General features: G+C 48.1%; 1 protein-coding gene across 6 annotated transcripts; it reads right to left on the bottom strand.

Moving 5' to 3' along the window:
• Positions 1–8,306: 8,306 nt before the first annotated feature.
• On the bottom strand, positions 8,307–23,306 carry DNPEP (aspartyl aminopeptidase). Of its 6 annotated transcripts, none has more exons than XM_032278087.1 (15): positions 23,285–23,306; positions 21,978–22,071; positions 21,800–21,888; positions 21,571–21,684; positions 21,228–21,353; positions 20,918–21,048; positions 20,586–20,661; positions 20,379–20,486; positions 19,331–19,408; positions 18,087–18,170; positions 16,605–16,765; positions 16,171–16,210; positions 15,979–16,080; positions 8,971–9,138; positions 8,307–8,456 (listed from the first exon to the last, which is right to left on the bottom strand). In XM_032278087.1, the coding sequence occupies exons 2-15, from the start codon at positions 22,063–22,065 to the stop codon at positions 8,406–8,408; spliced, it is 1,416 nt and encodes a 471-aa protein (XP_032133978.1). In that variant the 5' UTR covers positions 22,066–22,071; positions 23,285–23,306; the 3' UTR covers positions 8,307–8,405. The 6 variants fall into 6 exon arrangements, with proteins under 6 accessions (XP_032133978.1, XP_032133975.1, XP_032133979.1 ...); XM_032278084.1 differs by lacking the exon at positions 23,285–23,306 and adding an exon at positions 22,669–22,898; XM_032278088.1 differs by lacking the exon at positions 23,285–23,306 and adding an exon at positions 22,489–22,830.
• Positions 23,307–23,357: the final 51 nt, after the last annotated feature.

The following is a 23,357-nucleotide window of genomic DNA, read 5'->3' as shown; positions in this document are numbered from 1 at the left end:
AAAAAAAAAAAAAAAAAAAAAAAAAAAGATAGTTGATAAAATAAAAACAGAAATGTCTTCGGAGTTGTTAGCATTACATATAATGCAGACATACAATTTTATTCTACCTGGGTTTACTAGTCAAACAATGTTATATCTACTAGATGTTTAAGATTATAAAATTATAAATCTAAACTAAGAACAAATACACAATAAAAATAAATTGCTTGATGCATATTAAGCACAGCAGTTTTTTTTAAAAAGAAAGAGAAGAACCATATATTTAACTTTTTAGGTTTTTTGTTTCTGTGATTTTTTGTTTGTTTTGTTTGAAACAGGGTTTAGCTTTGTTACCCAGGTTGAAGTGCAGTGGCATGATTACAGCTCATTGCAGCCTCAACCTCCCAGGCTCCAGCAATCCTTCCCCCCTTAGCCTCCCAAGTAGCTGAAACTACAGGAGCTTGCCACCACTGCCAGACAATTTTTGTATAGATGGGGTTTGGCCATGTTGCCTAGGCTGGTCTTGAACTCCTGGGCTCAAGCGACCTGCCCACTTTGGCCTCCCAAAGTGTGGGGATTACAGGCATGAGCCACTGCACCCGGCCATTTTTTACATTTACCTGATTTGTCACCAAGAAAAATAACTTGAGATGATGGCTAGCTTTGTTTGGTGTTATGGTATGTCTGCCTGAAACAGTTTCCAAATCTTATTTGGTAACTTGCAAGCTTAAAGTTAGGTTAAATTACCTAGTAGATAAACTACTGAAACATTAAGTACTAAGCATAAATGTAAGCATCTATTCTTCTGGCATCTTATTTTTATATGGTATAGAGAAGCTAAATACATTTGGGTCTATTAATAAATATGTTCTTTGCCACATTGAAAGACTGCACTATATGTTCCTGAAATTGTAAAATGGTATATTCATAAATTTACTAATCTATTGCAAGATGCCGATATATGACAGGCAGTTCACAATTGCCTGTTTCCTAATTTTCACTGCAAATTAGGGTTACTAAGAGTTAAAACTTATAATAAGTATATGTAAATAAAACAATTAGAAGTCATAGGGTGGAAGAAAACAACTTTGTATTCAAAGTATGCAAGGTATGAATAACTTATTACTACTATTATTATTATGACTTGAGATGGAGTCTTGCTCTGTCGCCCAGGCTGGAGTGCAGTGGCATGATCTTGGCTCACTGCAACCTCCACCTCCCAGGTTCAAGCGATTCTCCTGCCTCAGCCTCCCTAGTAGCTGGAATTACAGGTGTCTGCCAGTTTGCCCAGCTAATTTTTGTAGAGATGGGGTTTCAACATGTTGGCCAGGCTGGTCTCCAATTCCTGACCTCAGGTGATCCGCCTGCCTTGGCCCCCAAAGTGCTGGGATTATAGACGTGAGCCACTGTGCCTGGCGAGCTGTGGGTTTTTTACAGATGCCTTTATCAGGTTGAGCAAGCTCTTTTCTACATCTGAGTGTTGAATATTTTTATTATGAAAGTGTTTTGTGATTGTACCAAATGCTTTTTCTGCATCAATTGAGATCATGTGGGTTTTGTTCTTTATTCTATAATGTATTATATTAGTTAATTTTCATATGTTGAAGTAAACCTGCATTCTTGGATGTCCACTTTATCGTGGTACATGACCAACCTGGCCAAAGTGGTGAAACCTGTCTCTACTAAAAATACAAAACTTAGCTAGCAGTGCTCGCCTGTAGCCCCAGCTACTAGGAAGGCTGAGACAAGAAAATGATTTGAACCTGGGAGGCAGTGGTTACAGTAAACCGAGATTGCGCCACTGCACTCCAGCTGGGCAACAGAGTGAGACTCATCTCAAGAAAAAAAAAAAAAAAAAAATCAATAAAATGGAATTGCCACTTTTGTCATAAACCAAGTATCAAATATTCATTTGTCTCCAATCTGTTCTATTGGTCAGTTTCATTCTTGAACCAATAACATACTATCTTAATTACTACAGCTTTTGTAATAAGCTTTGACAACTAATAAGGCAGTTGTCTTCTTCAAATCTTTTTTTTTTTTTTTTTTAAAGATATGGGGTCTCCTTATGTTGCTCAGACTGGTCTCTAACTCCTGGGACCAAGCAATCATTCCATCTCAGCCTCCCAGTAGACAGGACTACAGACACGCACCACTACACCTGGCTCAAATCTTGGCTATAAAAAAGAATCAGCTTGTCAACTGCCACACAAAAAGAAAAAAAGCAAGGAGGAGAAGATAAACTTTTGATATTTTTATTAGAATTGCACTGAATGTATATGTCAATTTGGAGGATAACATATTTTTACAATAGTGAGTTTCACATCATGAGTAAGAGATGTCTTCCAAATCACTGGAACCTTCTTACATAAAATTTTCTCTGTAGAGGCCGGGCATGGTGGCTCATACCTGTAATCCCAGCACTTTGAGACCCTGAGGCAGGTGAATCACCTGAGGTCAGGAGTTCGAGACCAGCCTGGCCAACATGGTGAAACCCCCATCTCTACTAAAAATACAAAATTAGCCGGATGTGGTGGCACATGCCTGTAATCCCAGCTATTTGGGAGGCTGAGGCAGGAGAATTGCTTGAAAGATTCTCCTCCATCTGGGAGGTGGAGGTTGCAGTGAGCTGAGATTGTGACACACACACACACACACTCTCTCTCTCTGTAGAGATCTTGCATAACTTTATATTTATTGACAGGTACTTGATTTTTATGCTTTGTAGAAGTAAACCTTTTAAAAATTTCATTTTCTACCCCTTTTTTGTTGGTATGTAGAAATAGAATTGATACTTGTATATTGATTTTCAGCCAGTTGTATTGATAAACTCTCTTATTAATTCAAATAATATAACTTTTGGATTTCTACATAACAAATAATATAAAAAGAAAGTTTTATTCTTCTCTTTCCACCTTTCTTTTATTCCTTTTCTTGTTTTAACACATGGCTAAAGACCTACAGTACAGTGCTCAATCGTAATAGGACAGCAGACATCCTTATCTAAAAATCTCAGAAGAATTCGAACTTAGTTTCAGTCTTCTCAGAAGCAGACCCCGAGACAAGGATCTGTGTACAAGAAATTTATTGGGAGGTGAAGGAAAAACCTTGGTTGGGGAGTGGGAAAGTGAGACAAGGAAGGGAAGGAGGCCCAGAGTGGGGTGTGTTATCAGGCTTAACTCTGGAGCTGAATTCTGCTGGGGGACTCTGGCAGCCAGTGTAAACTACGCGCCTCAGAGTTCCCTTGCCCCAGATGGGAGGGAGCGGGGATATTCAGACACAAAGTCTTGCCAGTTATTGGTTAGCGCAGCTCTGGGATGGAATATGAATCCCCCAGCACTTCCACCTATCCTGGGAGTGGAAAACTGTAGTCAAGCAGCAGAAGAATGCCCTTAGGCAAAAACTGCAGATGCTGGCGGCTGAAAGTGGTACTGGGAACATTGAAATGGCAAAAGTGATGGATACAGGTAAGTTGCCAACAGTGTCTTCTACAAACACCTTCAACATTTTACCGCATTAACAAGTAACATTTGCAGTTCTCATCGGATAACAGCAGCTGCAAGTCCAGTCTTTCTAGACACTTCCTAAAATCATGCATAAGTCAATAAAGAGCAAAAGAAGGGAAAGAATACACATAATTGTTGGGCGTGGTGGCTCACGCCTGTAATACCAGGCCAAGGTGGGTGGATTGCTTGAGTCCAGGAGTTCAAGACTGTCTGGGCAACATAGTGAGACTGTGTCTCTACTAAAAATTTTAAAAATTCGCTGGGTGTGGGGGCGCGTGCCTGCAGTCCCAGCTACTCGGGGTTGCTGAGGTGGGAGGATCTCTTAAGCCTGGGAAGTTGAGGCTGCAGTGAGTCAAGATTGCACCACTGAACTCCAGCCTGGGCGACAGAGCAAGACACTGTCTCAAAACAAACGAACAAACAAAACACACATGATCCATGCTTACAGCATAATCAGGAGACAGAAAAACACTACAAACTATGATGGTCAAGTGTTGCCAGCTCACCATTAACACCAGGGAGCTCAGTTCTCTGGTAGCATTCCCTACTGTGAGCCCTGGCCTACAAAGGACAGCCACCTCTCAGTGAGTCTAGTAACTGCCATACTACAGCACGCCAGGTTTACCAACACTGCACTTAGCATTAACAAATAAGAATCCTGGTACTCAGAAAATACATAGAATGGACTAAGTTAAGGAAAAAGGGAGAGTGGACAAATACGAGAGAGAAGGAGTAGGAAGAGGAAAAAAAAGAGGAGAAAAAGGGAGACAAGAAAAAAGGGGCCGGGCGCAATAGGTCACGCCTGTAATCCCAGCACTTTGGGAGGCTGAGGCGGGTGGATCACTTGAGGTCAGGAGTTTGAGACCAGCCTGACCAACATGGTGAAACCCCGTTTCTACTAAAAATACAAAAATTAGCTGGGTGTGGTGGTGGGAGCCTGTAATCCCAGCTACTGGGGAGGCTGAGGCAGAAGAATTGCTTGAACCCAGGAAGCAGAGGTGGCAGTGAGCCAAGATCGCACCACTGCACTCCAGCCTAGGTGACAGAGCAAGACTGTCTCAAAAAAAAAAAAAAAAGAAAAGAAAATTCTGGAAAAGCTAATCTATAGTGACAGAAAGCAGATCAATGGTTGCTTGGACATCAGGAGTAAAGAGAGAGATTGATTGACTGCAAAGGAGTACAAGGGGATGATGGAAAGATTCTGTATCTTGATTCTGGTGGTGGTTTCCCAGGTGTACATGGTATATCTGTGAAAATTCATAGAATTTTACACTTTAAGTATATAATTTATTATATGGAAATTGTACCCCAATAAAAATTTTTTTTTTGAGACAGAGTTTTGCTCGCCTCCTGACCTCAGGTGACCCGCCCGCCTCGGCCTCCCAAAGCACTGGGATTACAGGCGTGAGCTACCACGCCTGGCCACATGTATAACTTTTAACTCTCCATAAACTTAATTACTGAATGCCTACTGTTGACAGGAAGCTTTACTGATAACATAAACAGATTACCACATACGTTGTATGTTCTGCGTATTATACACCATATTCTTACAACAAAATAATCTAGAGAAAGGAAAATGTCATGCCCGTAATCCCAGCACTTTGGGAGGCCGAGGCGGGAGGATTGCTTAGGCCAGGAGTTCAAGACCAGCCTGGGAAATGTAGTGAGACTCTGTCTCTACAAGAAAATTTAAAAATTAGCTGGGTATGGTGGTGGGCACCTGTAGTCCCAGCTATTCAGGAGGCTGAGGTGGGAGGATCACTTGTGCCTGGGAGGTGAGGGTCTCACTGAGCCAAGGTCTTGCTGCTGCACTTCAGCCTGGGCAACAGAACAAGACACTGTCTAAAAAAAAAAAAAAAAAAAAAAAAAAAAAAACGGTGGGAGGGGAGAGAGATTATACTTCTGATTCATTAAGTGGAAGTGGATCATCACAAGGTTTTCATCTTCATCATCTTCATGTTGAGTAGGCCAAGGAGGAGGAAGAGGAGGGGTTGGTTGGGGCAGCAGTGGGAGAAGAGGTGAAGAAGGTAGAAGAGGGGGTTTTGGGGGGTTCAGGAGAGGCAGGCATATGTGGTATCACTTTTTGGGTTTGTTTGTTTTTTTTTTTATCTTTTTTTTGTTCCAAGACGGAGTCTTGCTCTGTTACCCAGGCTGGAGTGCAGCGTTGCAATCTCTGCTCACTGCAACCTCCACCTCCTGGGTTCAAGTGATTCTCCTGCCTCAGCCTCCTGAGTAGCTGGGATTACAGGCGCCCACCACCATGACCTGCTACTTTTTGTATTTTTAGTAGCGACCAGGTTTCACCATGTTGGCCAGGCTGGTCTTAAACTCCTGACCTCGTGTTCTGCTCGCCCCAGACTCCCAAAGTGCTGGAATTACAGGTGTGAGCCATCTTGCCCGGCCGGTATAAAAAAATTTTTTTTTTTGAGACTGAGTTTTGTTGTCCAGGCTGGAGTGCAATGGCACCATCTCCACTCAACGAAACCTCTGCCCGCGGGTTCAAGCGTTTCTCCTGCCTCAGCCTCCCGAGTAGCTGGGATTACAGGCATTCGCCACCACACCCAGCTAATTTTGTATTTTTAGTAGAGACGGGGTTTCTCCATGTTGGTTAGGCTGGTCTTGAACCCCTGACCTCAGTGATCCGCCTGCCTCATGATCGCCTGGGTTGATCCAAAGTGCTGGGTTACGGGTGCGAGCCACCAAGCCCGGCTGCTGGTATAACGTTTATTGGAAAAAATCCACATGTAAGTGGATGGATTTGAATGGCACAGGTCCATTTATTTGTGAATTTTCTTCCACCTCTGGGGTAATGTTTCGATCACCCTCCTAAAGTTTTCTTGCACCCTTTTGCAACCAATCTCCCTCTCAATCCTTGATATTTGAGCAACCACTGGTCTGCTGTCACTATAGTTCAGTTGGCATTTTCTAGAATTTATCCCATGGGAAAAACTAAGGCAAATGTACAATGATATATGTATATGATATATTTATCTCAATGTTGTTTAGAGTTGTCAACTGGAGAAAAAAATGACCATTATATTAACAGACTGAATAAATAATGAACATCTATACAATGAAATACTGTATGGGAAGTGTAAGAGTAAATATAGTGTTAAGGTAAAGTTTTTTACATAAGTAATACATGGTACATTCTGTTGTACAAAAGGAAATCATTACAAAAAGGGTAAGGCCTTTTGTCACTCCCAACCCAGAAAATCACTGTTAAAGTTTGATGCGCATTTTTCCAGGCTTTTTCTAGACATGTATATATCTACATGCATATTTATATAGACATAAAAATATATAATCATGGTTTTTTTTAAGACAGAGTCTTGCTCTGTCACCCAAGCTGGAGTGCAGTAGCACGATCTCAGCTCACTGCAACCTCCATCTCTCAGGCTCAAGTGATTCTCCTGCCTCAGGCTTCCAAGCAGCTAGGACTACAGGTACACACCACCATGCCTGGCTAATTTTTTTGTATTTTTAGTAGAGACAGGGTTTTACCATGTTGGCCAGGCTGGTTTTGAACTCCTGACCTCAAGTGATCTGCCTTGGTCTCCCAAAGTGCTAGGATTACAGGCGTGAGCCACCATGCCTGGCATATAATAATGTTTTGAAGGTACATGGGTTTTGCAAAAATTCCTTCTCCTGTGTCCAGTTCTGCAACCTGCCTTTTCTACTCAACAAGTCTTTGTAATCTCTTTATGCTGCTACATACAATACGCAATTGACCTTTTTCTCAATAGCTACCTATAATGGACATTTCATAGTGTATTTGGCCTTGCCTTTACTGAGAAAGCTTTTGATAGATTTTTGCCATTGCTAAATTAAATTTATATATATTGATATAGAAATATCTCTATATCATGCTAAGTTTTTTAGAAAGATTAAGTGGAATATTTATATCAAAAAGAACTTTTATATAGGTATCAAAAAATTGGAAGGTCACTAGTTTGCACAATTATTTTAGTGGAAGGGAGGAATTTGGTTTATAAGCAGACTTCACTTTTCTTTTCCTTTGAGACAGAGTCTTGCTCTGTTGCCCAGGCTGGAGTGCAGTGGCGCAATTTCAGCTCACTGCAACCTGTGCCTCCTGGGTAGAACTATTCTCTTGCCTCAGCCTCCCAGGTAGCTGAGATTACAGGCATGCACCACCATGCCTGGCTAATTTTTGTATTTTTTTGGTAGAGATAGTGTTTCACTATGTTGGCAAGGCTGGTCTTGAAGTTCTGACCTCAAGTGATCCACCTGCCTCGGCCTCCCCAAGTGCTGGGATTACAGGTGTGAGCCACCGTGCCTGGCCAGACTCTAACTTTTCCATTTTTTCAGTGGTAATCTTTTTTCCTGATAATATGTTCACAATCAAGTAATATCAGGGACTGCTGAGAAGTGAATGATGAAGGGGGATAAGGTACAGACCCTGCCCTTCTCTTTGCAGCTCCCAAGAGGGGCTGGAGAGGGGTTCGGGAGGGTGGGAAACAGCTTTGGCTGCCCAGAGCAGCTCTCAAAGGGGCCCGATGCTGAACAGGAGTCCTGAGGGCAGAGCTGGACAGCTATTCTGGAGATGGAATGAGGGAAGATTTATTGAGGCCACTTCCCGGGTGGAGAACTAGGGGTGGAAGTGACCCACTTGTGGATCCAGCCCATCCTTCACCCCCTTCAGGCATGGACTTGAGACAGAGAAGAGATTTCAGACCAGGCTCCCATCAGCTCCCAGGAGTGTTGCCTCCACCTGTTCCCCAACTGCCCTTGCTCCGAAGGTTCAAGCCAGGCTCAACTCCCACTCCTCTAGTCTCCAAATAAGCATAGCACAGAGAGTCTGAGTGAAAAATCCACTTTAATAATCCAGCTTCATCTCAGCTGAGAACCTCCCCTCTCAGGTGCAAAGGGCTGGCAGAGAAGTCTTTCCAAGAGGGCTCAATCCACTAAGAGATTACGGCTCAGAGAAGGGAAGAGCTCAAAGAAGCCCTGAAATGGGAGGCAGCATGGAATTTGGAATTAGTGAGTGACCCGATGGAGATGTCCCACCACCCACCTCCCACCAACAGATGTTTCAGCAAGATAAGGACCAAGGTTTCATCTGTTCTTGACAGCCACCCCGGTCTTCTCGGCCCAGTCCCCTCTCTCCATCCCCTCATTTTCCATTTCTTTGGGTCAGGGCCCCTGAGCCTTGAGAAGAATAAGGATCCTTGTTTAATCTCTTTCTTCTTTGTCTTTTGTAGAGACAGGGTCTTGACATGTTGCTTAGCCTAGTCTCAAATTCCTGGCCTCAAGCAATCCTCCCCCCTCCCAAAGTGCTGGCATTACAGCGTGAGCCGCCATGGTTGGCTAGGACCTTGTTTACCAGCTGGCCACACCATGACAACCAGCCCCCATTACTCAGGCCAGTCACTTGTGATGGCGAGGTTGTCCCAGAAACCAATCCAGGCACTAGAGGGGAAGGAGCTCTGCTGCCATGGAGAGGGTCCAGGGTGGGAGTTACCTTGAAGAGGGTGAGGGTCTGGAGGACTCCTGTGGTGCAGGCCATCTCCCGGATAGAGTGCATGGCCAGTTGGGGGCTGCCTAAATCCAGCACCCGCAGCCCCAGCCGAGAAGCCAAGATGGGTCCAATGGTGGTTCCACAGGGGGAGTCATTCCGGACCATGAGGTCCTAGGGAGAGCAGAAGACCCATTAGCAACATGCAGTGTGTGCGCATTAGAGCCAAGGAGGAAACCATCTTAGAACTGCAGGGCCGGAAGGGGTCTGGGAGACGGTCCACTTCCACCCCTCTTCAGAGCATAAAATCAAAGCGAATGCTAAATGGCAGACCCCAAAGGACAATATATTCTGAATTCGTCCCATTCTATCTGCACTGCCGCAACCCTAGTTCCAATCCATTCTCCACACAGCAGGAAGGGGCATTTTTTTAAAGTATCCATCCTTCTTTGTCACCGTTTGTCTTGCTTAAGATCCACACTCACAGAAAAAAGTCACTCAGTGCTATCAGTGTCTTCAAAAATATTGCTACTGACATTTTGAAACCATTTTCTTTATATTGTGGTAAAAGAGTAAATAAGAAAATCAAAATATGATGCTAGATATCAAGTTTTTCAGTGTAAAACAGAATTATAAAATCAAATAAGAAATAACTATTGTTATTTTATGAATAAGAATTATAGTACTAACTCATAATTTTTATTTATTTATTTTTATTTTATTTATTTTTTCACGACATAATCTCTCCGTGATGCCCAGACTGGAAGTGCAATGGCACGATCCTGGCTCACTGCAGCCTCTGCTTCCCGGGTTCAAGTGATTCTTCTGCCTCAGCCTCCCGAGTAGCTGGGGCTACAGGTTGAGTGCCACCACGCCTGGCTAATTTTTATACTTTTAGTAGAGATGGAGTTTCACCATTTTGGCCAGGCTGGTCTCGAACTCCTGACCTCAAGTGATCCACCCACCTTGGCCTCCCAAAGTGCTGGGATTACAGGCCTTAGCTATTGCACCCAGCCTCATGATTTTTAAAATACATACTTTTTTCTTGCTATGTCCATGGAAATGGTCCCAAAGTACTGTCCCCTCCACCAAGAACAATGAACACTTGCAGTGCCAGACCATGGTTTCTAATACCATTGTTTGCCAAAAACTACTGAGTCTGGGGGGCAAAATTAACAACACACACCTGCAATTTTTGTTGTGCTAAAAAGCAAGGAAACTTCAAGAGTCAAAGGGCACAGGACTTATGCTGAAAGGGCTCCCACTGGTCAAAGCCATGACAATTCACTATAATTATAGTGGACTAGGTCACATTGAATAAATGAAATTCTAAGATCCTATGACAATCAGAAATGGAAAAGCAGGTCAGGTGTGCTGGCTCACACCTGTAATCCCAGCACTTTGGGAGGCCAAGGCAGGTGGATCACATGATGCCAGGAGTTTGAGATCAGCCTGGCCAACATGGTGAAACCTTGTCTCCACTAAAAATACAAGAAATAGCTGGGCGTGGTGTTGTACGCCTGTAATCCCAGCTACTCAGGTGGCTGAGGCAGGAGAATCTCTTGAAACTGGGGTGAGGAGGTTGCAGTGAGCAGAGATCGCACCACTGCACTCCAGCCTGGGCAACAGAGCAAGACTCTGCCTAAAAAAAAAAAAAAAAGGAAAATTGAAAAGTTCTTCGTCACTTGACACTTCACCTTGAAAAGTAGATAAGGGAAAGAATTAGCATTTATCCCGCTTTCTAATAGGAATGATATTCCATGACAACCAAAGAACCCCAGTTGATTGGAGGGAGGATCCACTTCATAGAAGAATGGAAGACTCGAAGAATTCAGGGGAAGAGGGCATTTTTTGGTAAATTCTAATGAAATCATTGATTTAGGCAAGGATTACCATGACTGTTAAAACCATTAGGTGTCTGGTTAATAGGGCATCCATCACTTGTATGGGTCACTGTCAGGTCAACAGGAGAAAAACGACCATATAATGAAGGGATCGGGGACATCCCTGATCCAGTGGTCGATCTTTGCAAGGCTAAGGGTGACCCACCCAGATATCGTGTGTGTGACGCCATATGAACACATCAGCCATGTCTTCTATCCAAAAATGTTTAACTTGAGGCCGAGTGTGGTGGCTCACGCCTGTAATCCCAGCACTTTGGGAGGCTGAGGCAGGTAGATCACTGGAGGTCAGGAGTTCAAGACCAGTCTGGTCAACATGGTGAAACCCCATCTCTACTAAAAATACAAAAATTAACTGGGCGTCAGGGTGCACAGTGGTAACCCAGCTACTTGGGAGACTGAGGCAGAAGGATGACTTGAACCAGGGAGGCAGAGGCTGCAATGAGCTGAGATCACATCACCGCACTCCAGCCTGGCAGAGTGAGACTCTCACTCTGTAAAAAAAAAAAAAAAAAGTTTAACTTGAATCCGTCAAGTCTTTAGAAATTCCATTTGATAGGAAATATGGGGCTTACAGACAAGCTAAATGATACCGTAAGGCAGCAAGGAGACATATCCAGAAGTTTCTTAAACAAGCCAATGCTACTTAAAAAGGGGTGGGGGAAACTGTGCTATATTAGAAGACATTTAAGCAACTTGTCAGCCAAATAGAATGTGTGGTCCTGAGTTGGATACTACGGTGGGCTAAACAATTGTAAAAAAATATTTTGGGAATAACTAGGGAAAATGGAAAATGATCTGTGCATTAGATGAGGTACAAGTTTACTGAAACGACAATTTCCTGAAATGGGGTTGGGAGTGGTGGATCACACCTGTAATCCCCGAACTTTGGGAGGCCAAGTGGGGGAGGATCTCTTGAAGTCAGGAGTTCAAGGCCAGACTGTGCAACATAGCAAGAACTCCATTTTTACCAAATACAGAAAATTAGCCAGGATGGTGGCATGCACCTGCAGTCCCAGCTATCTGGGAGGTTGAGGCAGGAAGATCTCCTGAGCTCAGGAGTTTGGGGGTGCAGTGAGCTATGATCATGCCACTGCACTCCAGCCTGGGAGACAGAGCAAGACCCTGTTTCTAATTTTAAAAAACTTTTTTTTTTTTTTTTTTTTGAGACGGAGTTTCGCTCTTGTTACCCAGGCTGGAGTGCAATGGCGCGATCTCGGCTCACCGCAACCTCCGCCTCCTGGGTTCAGGCAATTCTCCTGCCTCAGCCTCCTGAGTAGCTGGGATTACAGGCACGCACCACCATGCCCAGCTAATTTTTTGTATTTTTAGTAGAGACGGGGTTTCACCGTGTTGACCAGGATGGTCTCGATCTCTTGACCTTGTGATCCACCCACCTCGGCCTCCCAAAGTGCTGGGATTACAGGCTTGAGCCACCGCGCCCGGCCTAAAAAACTTTTTTAAAGAAACTGCAATAGAAAGGTGAAGATGACTGAGTGAAAATATGCAACAAAAAATATATCCAATATAATATTTTTTAAAAGTATATATGAAGTTTAAGCATAGAAAAAAATCTGGAAGACTATACCAAATTTCTGGGGATTTGTGTTTTATTTTCTCATCTCTATCTGTATTTTCTAATTTTATAAAATACATGTGTCCTACTTCTGCTGTAGTTATTAAAGAAAAATCCCCCCAATGTCTTCCCACTGCCTTAGAATAAAATCAAATGCCCTTCCATGGCCTAGGTATTCCTACATGCTCGTTGAGCTGGGCCTCTGCCCTGACCACCTCCTGCTCTCATCCTGGCTCTACCATCCTGCCTTTCTCTCCTCCTAATGTATCAGCTCATTCCTGGCCCCCTTGGGGCCTTTCTACTTGCGCCCTCTGGCTGGGACCCTCCCAAAGCTGCCTCTTTCTCAGTGGTTAGATCTCAGCTCAGATGGAAGCCTTCCTGAGGGCAGAACAATTCAGCTTTCCGAAAGGCAGAACGAGCACTGTGCAGCAGAAAGAGCCCTGCGCTGGCAGTCAGGAAGCCACGGTTCGACGACTGACTCCACTAGAACTTGCCCGCTATGACTGTCACTGAACCACCCATGCCCACGTCCCTGATATAGACAGGTAGATAGATATAGAAATAGACAGTCATGCACTATATAGTGACATGTCAGTCAAGGATAGGCCACATATGTGACAGTGGTCCCATAACATTATAATGGAGCTGAAAAATTCCTGTCGCCTAGTGACATCATAGCTGTTGCGACGTTGTGGCAGATGCATGACTCATTTGTCTGTGGCGATGCTGGTGTAAACAAACCTACTGTGCTGCCAGTCATATAAAAGCATAACACATGCCAATTATGTACAGCATGCAATACCTAATAATAATGAACAACTGTTACGGTTTATGTATTTACTATATTATGCTTTTAATTAATTAATTAATTAATTAATTAATTTTGAGACAGAGTTTCACTCTTGTGGCCCAGGCTGGAGTGCAACGGCGCCATCTTGGCTCCCTGGAACCTCTGCCCCCCAGGTTCAAGTGATTCTCCTGTCTTGTCTCCAGAGTAGCTGGGATCACAGGCGTGCACCACCAAGCTCAGGTAATGTTTATATTTTCACCCTGTTGGCCAGCTGGTTTTGAACTCATGACCTCAAGTGATCCACCCACCTTGGCCTCCCAAAGTGCTGGGATTACAGGTGTGAGCCACCGTACCCGGCCTATTTTTATTTTAGAATGTACTCCAATTATTTTTTTTTAAAAAGTGAACCATAAAACAGCTTCAGGCAGGTCCTTTATGAGCTATGCCAGAAGAAAGCATTGTTATCATAGCAGATAGCAGCTCCCTGCATGCGACTGTCTGAAGATCTTCTCATGGGACAAGATGTGAAGGTGGAAGACAGTGACACTGATAGTCCTGACCCTACATAGGCCTAGGCTAATGTGTATGTTTGTGTCATTGTTTTTAACCAAAAAGTTTAAAAATTTTAAAAATAGGAAAAAGCTTATAGAACAAGGAAAGAAAAAAAGAAAACACGTTTGAATAGCTGTACAATGTGTTTGTGGGTTTGTTTTTCAAGACAGAGTTTTAGTCTTGTTCCTCAGCTGGAGTACAATGGCGCGATCTCGGTTCACTGCAACCTCCGCCTCCCAGGTTCAAGCGATTCTCCAGCCTCAGCCTCCCAAGCAGCTGGGATTACAGGCGCATACCACCACACTCAGCTATTTTTGTAGTTTTAGTAGAGACAGGGGTTTCACCATGTTGGCCAGGCTGGTCTCGAGCTCCTGACCTCAGGTGATCCACCTGCCTCGGCCTCCCAAAGTGCTGGGATTACACTGTGCCCAGCCTGTTTATGTTTTAAGCCAAGTGTTATCACAAAGGAGTCAACAATTTAAAAAAAAGAAGTTTATAAAGTAAAAAAGTTACATTAAGTTGATTTATCGTTGAAGAAATACAATTTCCAAAATAAATGAGGGTAGCCTAAGTGTACAGCGTTTATAAAATCTGCAGTAGCAGGCAGGAACACCCTAGGCCTTCACATCCACTCATCACTCACTCAGGACAACTTCCAGTGCCAAAAGCTCCATTCATGATAAGTGCTCTATACAGGTGAACCGTTTTTAATCTTTTATACCACATGCTTCTTGTACCCGTTCTTTCTTCTTTCTTTCCTTTTCTTTTTTTTTTTTTTTTTTGAGACAGGGTCTCACTCTGTCGCCCAGGCTGGAGTCCAGTGGCGCAATCTCAGCTCACTACAACCTCCACATTCCGGGCTCAAGAGGTCCTTCCCAAGTAGGGAAGGCCTCCCAAGTAGCTGGGACTACAGTCATGTGCCACCACACCTGACTAATTTTTGCATTTTTTGGTAGGACGGGATTCACCATGTTGGCCAGGCTGGTCTTGAACTCCTGACCTCAAGTGATCTGCCCACCTCCACCTCCCAAAAGTGCTGGGATTGCAGGCGTGAGTCACCACGACCTGCCTCATGTACCTTTTCTATGTTCAGATACATCTACCATTTTGTTATAATTACCTACAGTTTTCAACACAGTAAGAAGCTGTACAGGTTTGTGGCCTAGGAGCAATGGGCTCTACCACAGTCTAGGTGTGCAGCAGGCTGTCTGTCCAGGTTTGTGTATGTCCACTCCATGATGCTCACACAATCACGAAATTGTCTAACAATGCCATTTCCCAGAACATATCCCTGTGGTTAAGCCATGCATGATGGTATATGTGTGTATATATGTGTATACGCAATACTGTCATGTGTTATATACATATATGTATAAATGTATACAACATATATATGTACACAAATACACACATATACGCTGAGGGGAAATGACTAGATGGCTGATTTCTCAGGGAAGAGAGAAAATGAGTAGTTGGGGTTCCATACTCCCCAGCCCTGAACTTTCCCTGTGGAAGCCTCCAGGGTGTGTAAGAGATGGGGGGAAGTGGGGGTGCCATGGGGAAAGGCAGGACTATGTGCCAGGAACACACTGTACCTTCCGTCTTCATAGAAATCCAGCAAAGTAGGCCAGATGCCATGGTTTACACATATAATCCCAGCATTTTGGGAGGCCGAGGTGGGCGGATCACCTGAGATCAGGAGTTCAAGATCAGCTTGACCAACATGGAGAAACCCCACCACTACTAAAATACAAAATTAGCCAGGTGTGGTGGCGCATGCCTGTAATCCCAGCTACTTGGGAGGCTGAGGCCGAAGAATCGCTTGAACCTGGGAGGCAGAGGTTGCAGTGAGCTAAGATCACACCATTGCACTCCAGCCTGGGCAAGAAGAGTGAAACTCCATCTCAAAAAAAAGAAATCCAGCAAAGTAGTCATCATAATCACCCTATTCTACAGATGTGGAAACTGAGACTCAGAAAGGTTAGGAGACTAGGCCAAGGTCACACAGCTAGCACCACAGCAGAACCAGCACGGAATCCAGCTGTATCCAAAATCACTGCTCTTCTGACTCTATTGGGACCCCCTTCACTCAAGGCCATCTACCAGGCTCCCTGTTCATGGTGAGGGGAGCCCATCTGTTTGTGTCCCCACCAAGCTCCCTCCATCACACCTTCCCAGGCAGGGCCCACCCTCACCTGTAGGGGGACGTCGACTTTGTTGGCCACCTCTCTGATCAGGGCCTCTGACACTGCATTTGAGGCATAGCGTTGCTTGCTGTTCACCTTGATCACGGGGCCCTGGGGAGATTCAAGGAGACAAAGGCAATGACAGGCCCAAAGGGAATGAGCCAGGCCTCCAAGTCCCTAGGGAGAAATGGCATGTCTTACCTTGTGGAATAAGGGCCGATGGTTCTCCTCATGCTTGTCCCTGTAAGAGACAGATAAGAGCCAGGGATGGCAAACAGGAGCAAGCCTGTCAATACTCACCACCCTCCCATGGCAGACATCACTAATAGATCACAGCACTCTTTCCCGCCCAGCCCAGGGGACTTCAGAGTCATTCCACAGACAGGATTCCAGGCAGCCTCTAGCAATAGATGGAAACAAGTTTGTAGACAAAGCCTATTCCACACACGTGGGTTAGGCATTGCATGACTTTGACCAAGTCAGTTTTGCAATAGTGAAAAGAAAGTGTCCCTGAACCTCCCAGCAGAATGAAGAAGAGAGGAAGGAAGAGGCTGGGGTCAGGGCAGAGCCTCAAGGCAGGTTATGCTTGGGTCTCCAGCTATGTGAAGACTGTGTGTCTGGCACGTGAGACTCACAGGTAGTTGGGGTGCACGGCATGGGCCATGTCTGCGCTGATCATGAAGGACTTGGGTATGGCTTCCTCAAAGGCCGTCGGGTGCTGGCACGAGGCTGAGATCCGCCGCAGCACCAGCTCTGTCAGCAGTGATTGTGCTCCCTGTGCGCTCTCAGACCCCACCTGGTGACAGCAGAGTCCTGACTCGGGGAATTTGGGTTCAGGGGCCTGATCTTGAAAGTCAGTGAGAGGGGCCCACTGCCCAACTGGCCCATAACTCCAGAGTCACTTGGGTGTTCTTACCAACACCCCTAACCCGGGGTCATCACTGATCACCAGATGGTGGTCTGGGGCCAAACTGACTTGCAGTCTTTTCTGGGGCAGAAACAGCATTGGTGGGTTTCCTGCACTGCTTTCCTTCCTCTTCCCGTGATCTCACATCTGGGCCTTAGCAGAGGTGCCCCACCACACTGGTCAATTTTCTTTTATGCATATGACAGAGACTGCTAACTGTTCATGATATCTTTTATTTGTTTTTTCTGAGACGGAGTCTCACTCTGTTGCCCAGGCTGGAGTACAGTGGTGTGATCTTGGCTCACTGCAACCTCCGCCTCCCAGGTTCAAGCAATTCTCTGCCTTGGCCTTTCAAGTAGCTGGGATTACAGGTGCCTGCCACCATGCCTGGCTAACTTTTGTATTTTTAGTAGAGATGCTGTTTCACCATCTTGGCCAGGCTGGTCTTGAACTCCTGACCTCATGATCCACCCGCCTTGGCCTTCCAAAGTGCTGGGATTAAAAGTGTGAGCCACCATGCCCAGCCATGATATCTTTCATAACATAACACCCAACTTGCAGCTAAGCACTTAACTACCCAGCTAGAGATGACATTCCCAGCCTGCCCTGTGGCTACACACACAACCATGCTAAGTTCGTGGAATGTCAGCAGTGATGAACGCCACTTCTGGATCACGCCCTTAAAGCCATAAGGTGTCTACTTCCCCTTTGCCCTCTCGTCCCTTCCTACTAACTCAGTGGATACCTGATGGCCACAGCTGGAACGGCCACCCTGAATCCTGAAATAGCAGTCATGTGTACAGGATGGCAGGGACCCACCTAAAAGTGCTAACTCCGGCCTGGGTCGTTACATGAGACAGCACTATCTGTGCGAGCACTGTTACGCAGCTAAGACTGCAGCCTCACACATGCAGGTATCATGAGGACCTACTCCATGCCGAGCCCTGGGGCCATGAGGATAGACTGGGTAGAGTCCTTGTCCCAGAAGAAGCTCACCATGTGGCACAAAGAGAGATACAGGAGCAGTGGTCACCCTCGAAGAAGCAGATCTATGTTGAGCCAGAGGAGACACCAAGGGCGAAGGAGGCACAGGCAGCATCTCCCCTGTCTTTGGGGCCCCCAGAAGAACCCTGGCTCACGGTGGATGCCTGGCACAAGTTGGCTATGGAAGACTCCACAGAGGTGACTCTCCCCAGAACCCTCCACGTACCTCTTCGTTGTCATAGAGTGTGATCATCCGCACGTGAGGATCCGTGGCCAGGGAGCCAGGGCCTGCACAGGAATCTATCAAGGCCTGGATCAGGGAAGGACAAGAGCATCATCTCCACCCTCCTTCAGCTGGAACTCAGCCCACTAACACTTGGGTATGCACACTCCCCCATTGGCCTTCGGTGGTCATGGCTTTTATCTTAGGGCACTGCCTGGCACAGGGTGTGGTGGGGCCCTTTTCTTTTTCCTCCCTCCCTCCCTCTCCTTCCTTCCTTCCTTCCTTCTCCTTCTGTCCTTCTTCCCTTCTATCCTTCCTTCTCCCTTTTTTCTCCTTCTCTCCTTCCTTTCTTCTTTCCTTTTCCCTCCCTCCCCCTCTCCTTTTTTTTTTTTTTTTTTTGCCAAATCAATAGCTACATAGGTCGAAACCTTTTCAACTGGAACGGGAGACACCATCCTTTGGGTGTTCTCCACCTTCCCACGCCAATGGCAGTAGGAAGATGTGGAGGACAGAGAGGAAGAGCTGAGAAAGCCAAAAGACCACACAGATCCCATAAGCGGACTGGCCTCAGTGAAAAGACTAAGGTTCAAAGAGGCGACAGACTTTATCAAGGTGACATGACAGCTGGCTGCCTGCAGAAGTGGATGCAGGTCCCAGGTCTGGCTCTGGTCTCAATCACAGCCTAAAGCCTCTCTCCAGCCACAGGATTGCAGGGAAGGCAGAAAAAGGCTGAAGAAGATCAAAGGCAAGAAGAGAGAAAAAGAGGGAACTGGCTAGGATGGAAAGAAGGTAGGGAATATCGAGGTGACTGGGAAGAGAGGCTATCTGACTGAGATCCCACGAAACAGGGAAAAGGCTGCGGGCTTGAGCCTGGGGGGAGGGGTAAGAAGCAGAAGGAAGTGGATGATACTGCCTTGTGGGATGATAAGGCCTTTCCCTGAGGCAGAGGTTGTTAACTTCAGGGAAAGCAGCAGGAACAAGGCTAGGACAAGATACCGTGGTGCCCTAAACAACTTCTCAGGGTTCTTGCCTCAACTCCCTGACAGTGCAAAGGACAGAGGCCAAAGGTGCTGATGCTGAGGCTGCAGCATGTAGTTCCCCTTCCTGGTCTACCCAGCACCAGGAGACTGAGCAGGTAGCCAATGGCTCTCTCTCACAATCTGCTGGGGCTTCAGGCAGCTCCCCTGACCCCGAACACACCACCTCTGCTGGTGGTATGTGCTGCCTGGGGTGCCCCAGCTCCTCACCTGCAGGGCACAGAAGCAGCTGTGCAGATTGTCCAGCCTAGGAGCAAAGATGAACTCATCATAGGCACCACCCAAGACCTAGAGAGATAAGATAGTCAGCCCAACCTGCAACCCTCCACCCCCACTCACTTGTTTCTCCTGCTCCCAAGGGTCACCTTGGTTTCCTGCGCAACCTCTCCCTGACCCCTGGCTTAGGGCACTATTTTTTTTTTTTTTTTTTGAGATGGAGTTTCCCTCTGTTGCACAGTCTGGAGTCCAGTGGCTCAATCTCAGCTCACTGCAACCTCGGCTTCCCGGGTTCAAGCAATTCTCATGCCTCAGCCTCTCAGGTAGCTAGGATTACAGGCGTGCACCATCAGGCCTGGCTCATTTTTGTATTTTTCTTAGAGACGGGGTTTCTCCATGTTAAGCTAGTCTCAAATTCCTGACCTCATGTGATCCACCCACGTTGGTCTCCCAAAGTGCTGGGATTCCTTGCTGGGCAGGACTGAGCAGAGACTGCAGAAGGGGGCTGGGCTGGTGCTGAGGAACAGAAGGGTGGAGGCCTATAGCTCTTGACCCCTTCCTGTGGGTCAAAAAAAGGAAGGGCTGAATTGTTAACAATAAGGCCAAGGAAGTAAACAGAGGAAACCAGCCAAGAAACAAACTTAGTTCATGTTCAAACAGGACAGAGCATCCAAAGATATAGCAATCTCTGACCATCAGCAACTGGGAGACAGAGAACAGATGGCCATATCCAGGCCTCTTTCCCTAAGCCGTTCAGAGTCAGTGTGGGTCAAAGCAGACAGGGCCCACCTGTAGAAGAAACTCCTGGGGCATCTGTAAAAAGGGCCAATTCCCAGCCAGTCCTTGCAGGCAGGTCTGGGGTGGGGAACTTGTCTTTCTGAGAACCAGTGCCCGAGAAGCAGTGGGGGATGTGTTCACTGGGAGGAACAGGATGAGAGTAACTGAGGGCTTGGTGGAGGTGACAAGTGCTTCTGCAGGACATGCCAGGAGTGGCTGGGGTCCTGGAGGCCTCCACCCACAGGTTGCTACAGCCAGTCCTCACCGCGGGCTGGGTGTCTGCCAGGCAGAGCTCCATCTCTATTATGTCCTTGGGGCTCAGATCCAGATGGGTACAGAGCAGGGACATGAGGACCGAGTGGTGCCGCTCATCCTACAGGGCAGACAGATGTTAGGAAGAGTCCATTCCTCCTCTCCTCCCTCCTTCTCGGGGGACTCTGCTGCCCTCCCCATGATCAGGTGACTCTCTTACCGTAGCATTAAGAGGCCCTGGCTCTGGACTCCCCTTCTCCAGCTCCTCCTGGACTGCTGTGGCAAGAATGGGGACTCTGTGGGGAGACGTGGGTTGGGAGGGGATTGTGAGGCACAGCAGAGGCGGGCATCGGAAAATTCAGGTGTCTCCTGATGGGCAGCTGCCCCTGCCCTTCAATTCCCAGCCTACTCCCCAAATGGCAGGGCTGTGAGGACCCTTGGAAATTAACTGGGTCCACAGAGTAAAATGTGACTGTGGCTACGATTAGGTAATCGTCACCTGGGACCATTCTCCATCCCTCCCAGCCATCCCTGTCCCCGCCCCAGTCTCACAGGTGCATCTCTGTGTTGGGCCCAAAGTTCTCGTTGATATTTCGCTGCAGATGGATGGCCAGGTGCGGGATGCGAAGAACGGGCCGCTCCACGTGCACCAGCCGCTGCTCCAGCTGACCTGAGGTAGGGCACTGCGGCCAGCCAGGCCAGGTCAGCCCAGGGTGCCTCCCACCCCAGTGGTAAGCCTTCACTTCAAACTAACCAGGGTGGTTCTCTGACCAGACTGCCCCCAGCCCTCTTCCCCACAGGTTAACTGAGGAGTGTGGCAGACTTCTGAGGAGGCTCTGCCATCCCCAACCTTGGTTCCCACCTTGACAATGAGGCGTCCAGCCAGAGTCAGGTCACGGTCAAACCAGGTGCTCCAGATGCCACCACCGTAGGTCTCCACACCGACTTGCTGGAAACCCACCTGGCTGCGGCGAGACCGACGTTTCACCTGAGTGTAAAGACGGAGAAGTCAGAGGAGGCTCCATGACGAGATGTGGAGATGAGACTTGGGCTACTCAAAAGTAGTAGACAGCGAATATTAATGTCACACGAAAGGCTCAAAGCGCGGAGGAAGGCTCCATCCCCCAGTTTGTACCTCCTGGTTCTCTTTCACCCTATTATCCCCTGACACCTCCTCCCACCCCAACACAGTCCCAGTTCCTTACCCGGAGGCAGGGGCTATCCGTATGGGCCCCAATGAGGGTGAAGCCATTGCCAGGAACGTACTGGCCCCCTACAGCAAAAGCTATGATGGTGGAGGAATTCCTGGTCATGAAGTACTGAGGGAAGGGGGAGGAAAGACGGGGGGTGTGAGTTGCATTAGCCAGCTGGCACACAGGGCTTTGAGACCCATCCCAGGGACCTACCTTTCCACCCCCACCCCACCCGCAGTACCTTGCATTCTGGCTTAATATCCCATTTTTCAGTCTCCTTGAGTTCACTGAAGCCAGCCTGGAGGAGGCGGTAGCGGCATTCAGCCACAGCTGTGGGAAAAGCACCCTCTCACAGTGATGGAAGCTAGTCGGGGGCACACCAGCCTTCACCCTCCTCCCTTGCCCTGGCCATTACTTACCGTGGAAAGGAGAGGGACTCCGGTTCACGAACTTGAGGAGTTCCCTGGCTGCAGTCTGTACCGCTTCTTTGCGGGCCTTACCGGTCATGGCCACCTAGGAGAGGGGGCGCTCAGATTCCTACGAGGTTTGGGACCCCTGACCTCTCACCCAGGTTCCGACGATTCTCCCATCCCCACCCCCACAAATGACCAACCCAAGGCACAGACCTCTGCTTCCGCCCGTCCCCACCGAGAGACCCAAACCCGACCCAAATCCAGGGCTGAAATTCTCCGTTGAAAGCTTCAACCCGCTAGCCCAGGATCACGACCCGGACCCGCCCACTAATCCGAGCTTCCGCCTGACTCCCCAAGTACCAACCCCAGGTCCCCGCCCAGCTAGGAAATCTAGATCTCCCAAACTCCAGGATCCTAAGCTGGCCGCATACTCTGAGGCGGCCTGCATCACGTGCGCGACCCCAGCTCGGAGCCAAAGCCCTGTGCCCCAAGGAACACCCGCCTCCTCTCCACCCACCCAGTCTCTCGCAGGACTCTCCCTTCCAGTCCTGGGAAGGTCAGGTCACCCCCCGCGGGGCTTTCGGTTTCGCTTTGGATCTGGCGGCCTCATCGCAGCGCCGCGCTAAACTTGGGCCCTGGAGGGTGCCGGACCGGGTCTGGGACCGAAATTCAAGCGGAGCCGGCGGGGACCACCTACCTGCATGGTCCCGCGCAAGGGATTGTGTCCGCTCATCGGGCCCCCGCGCTCGGCCCGCCCCCGCCCGCCGCCCGCCCCGCCCCTCACCAGCCCTGCAGGTCCTCCGCGTGCCCCTTCAGGCTGCACCGCTCGCCCAGGCCTCCATCAGGCTTCCTCGCCGCCCCGCCTCTTGCCAGGCCGTCCAGTCCCACGTCTGGCCTCCCAGCCCGTTCCTCTCCGCCCCGCCCCTCATCAGGCCGTCCCCGCCCACCCCGCTCCGCCAAGCCCGTCTGCAGTCTTCCCCATTTTCCCCGCCCACCACGCTCCGCCCCGCCCCACGGCAGGCCGCACTGCCCAACACGCTCCGCCACGACCCTCACCACGGGCAAATGTCCGCCCCGCCCCTCGGCAGACAGCACCGCCCGTCCTGCCCCTTGCCAGGCTGCACCGCCCGCCCCGCTTTGCCCCGCCCCTCACCAGGTTTCCCCCGTTCGCGCCGGCCCTCGCAGTCCCACCACTTGCCCTGCCCCCGCCCTTGCTCCGCCCCTCGTCGGGCCGCACAGCCCACCCCGCCCTTCTCCGGGCTGCACCTCCCGCCCCGCCCCTCTCAACCTTCCTCGTCCGCCCCGCCCCTCGCCAGGCCGCGCCTCCGCCTCTGCCCTGCCCTCGTCTCCGCCCCTGCGGGGGCTGCTCGTCAGGCCCCGCCCCTC

Source organism: Sapajus apella, unplaced genomic scaffold, assembly GCF_009761245.1.
Source record: "Sapajus apella isolate SASKATOON/1434 unplaced genomic scaffold, GSC_monkey_1.0 scaffold10, whole genome shotgun sequence".
Lineage (NCBI taxonomy): Eukaryota > Metazoa > Chordata > Mammalia > Primates > Cebidae > Sapajus > Sapajus apella.
The sequence above is the reverse complement of the archived record's forward strand: the minus strand, read 5'-3'. Positions and strand labels throughout refer to the sequence as shown.

Excerpts from the sequence above, each read along its gene's own strand:
- DNPEP (XM_032278084.1), bottom strand. The coding sequence starts at position 22,704 with ATGAGCGGACACAATCCCTTGCGCGGGACCATGCAG. Across the intron at positions 21,049-21,227 it reads CTGGACGCCTCATTGTCAAG|TGCCCTACCTCAGGTCAGCT; the intron begins GTGGGAACCAAG and ends GGCTGGCCGCAG. Across the intron at positions 16,081-16,170 it reads ATCGGCCCTTATTCCACAAG|GGCCCCGTGATCAAGGTGAA; the intron begins GTAAGACATGCC and ends GAATCTCCCCAG.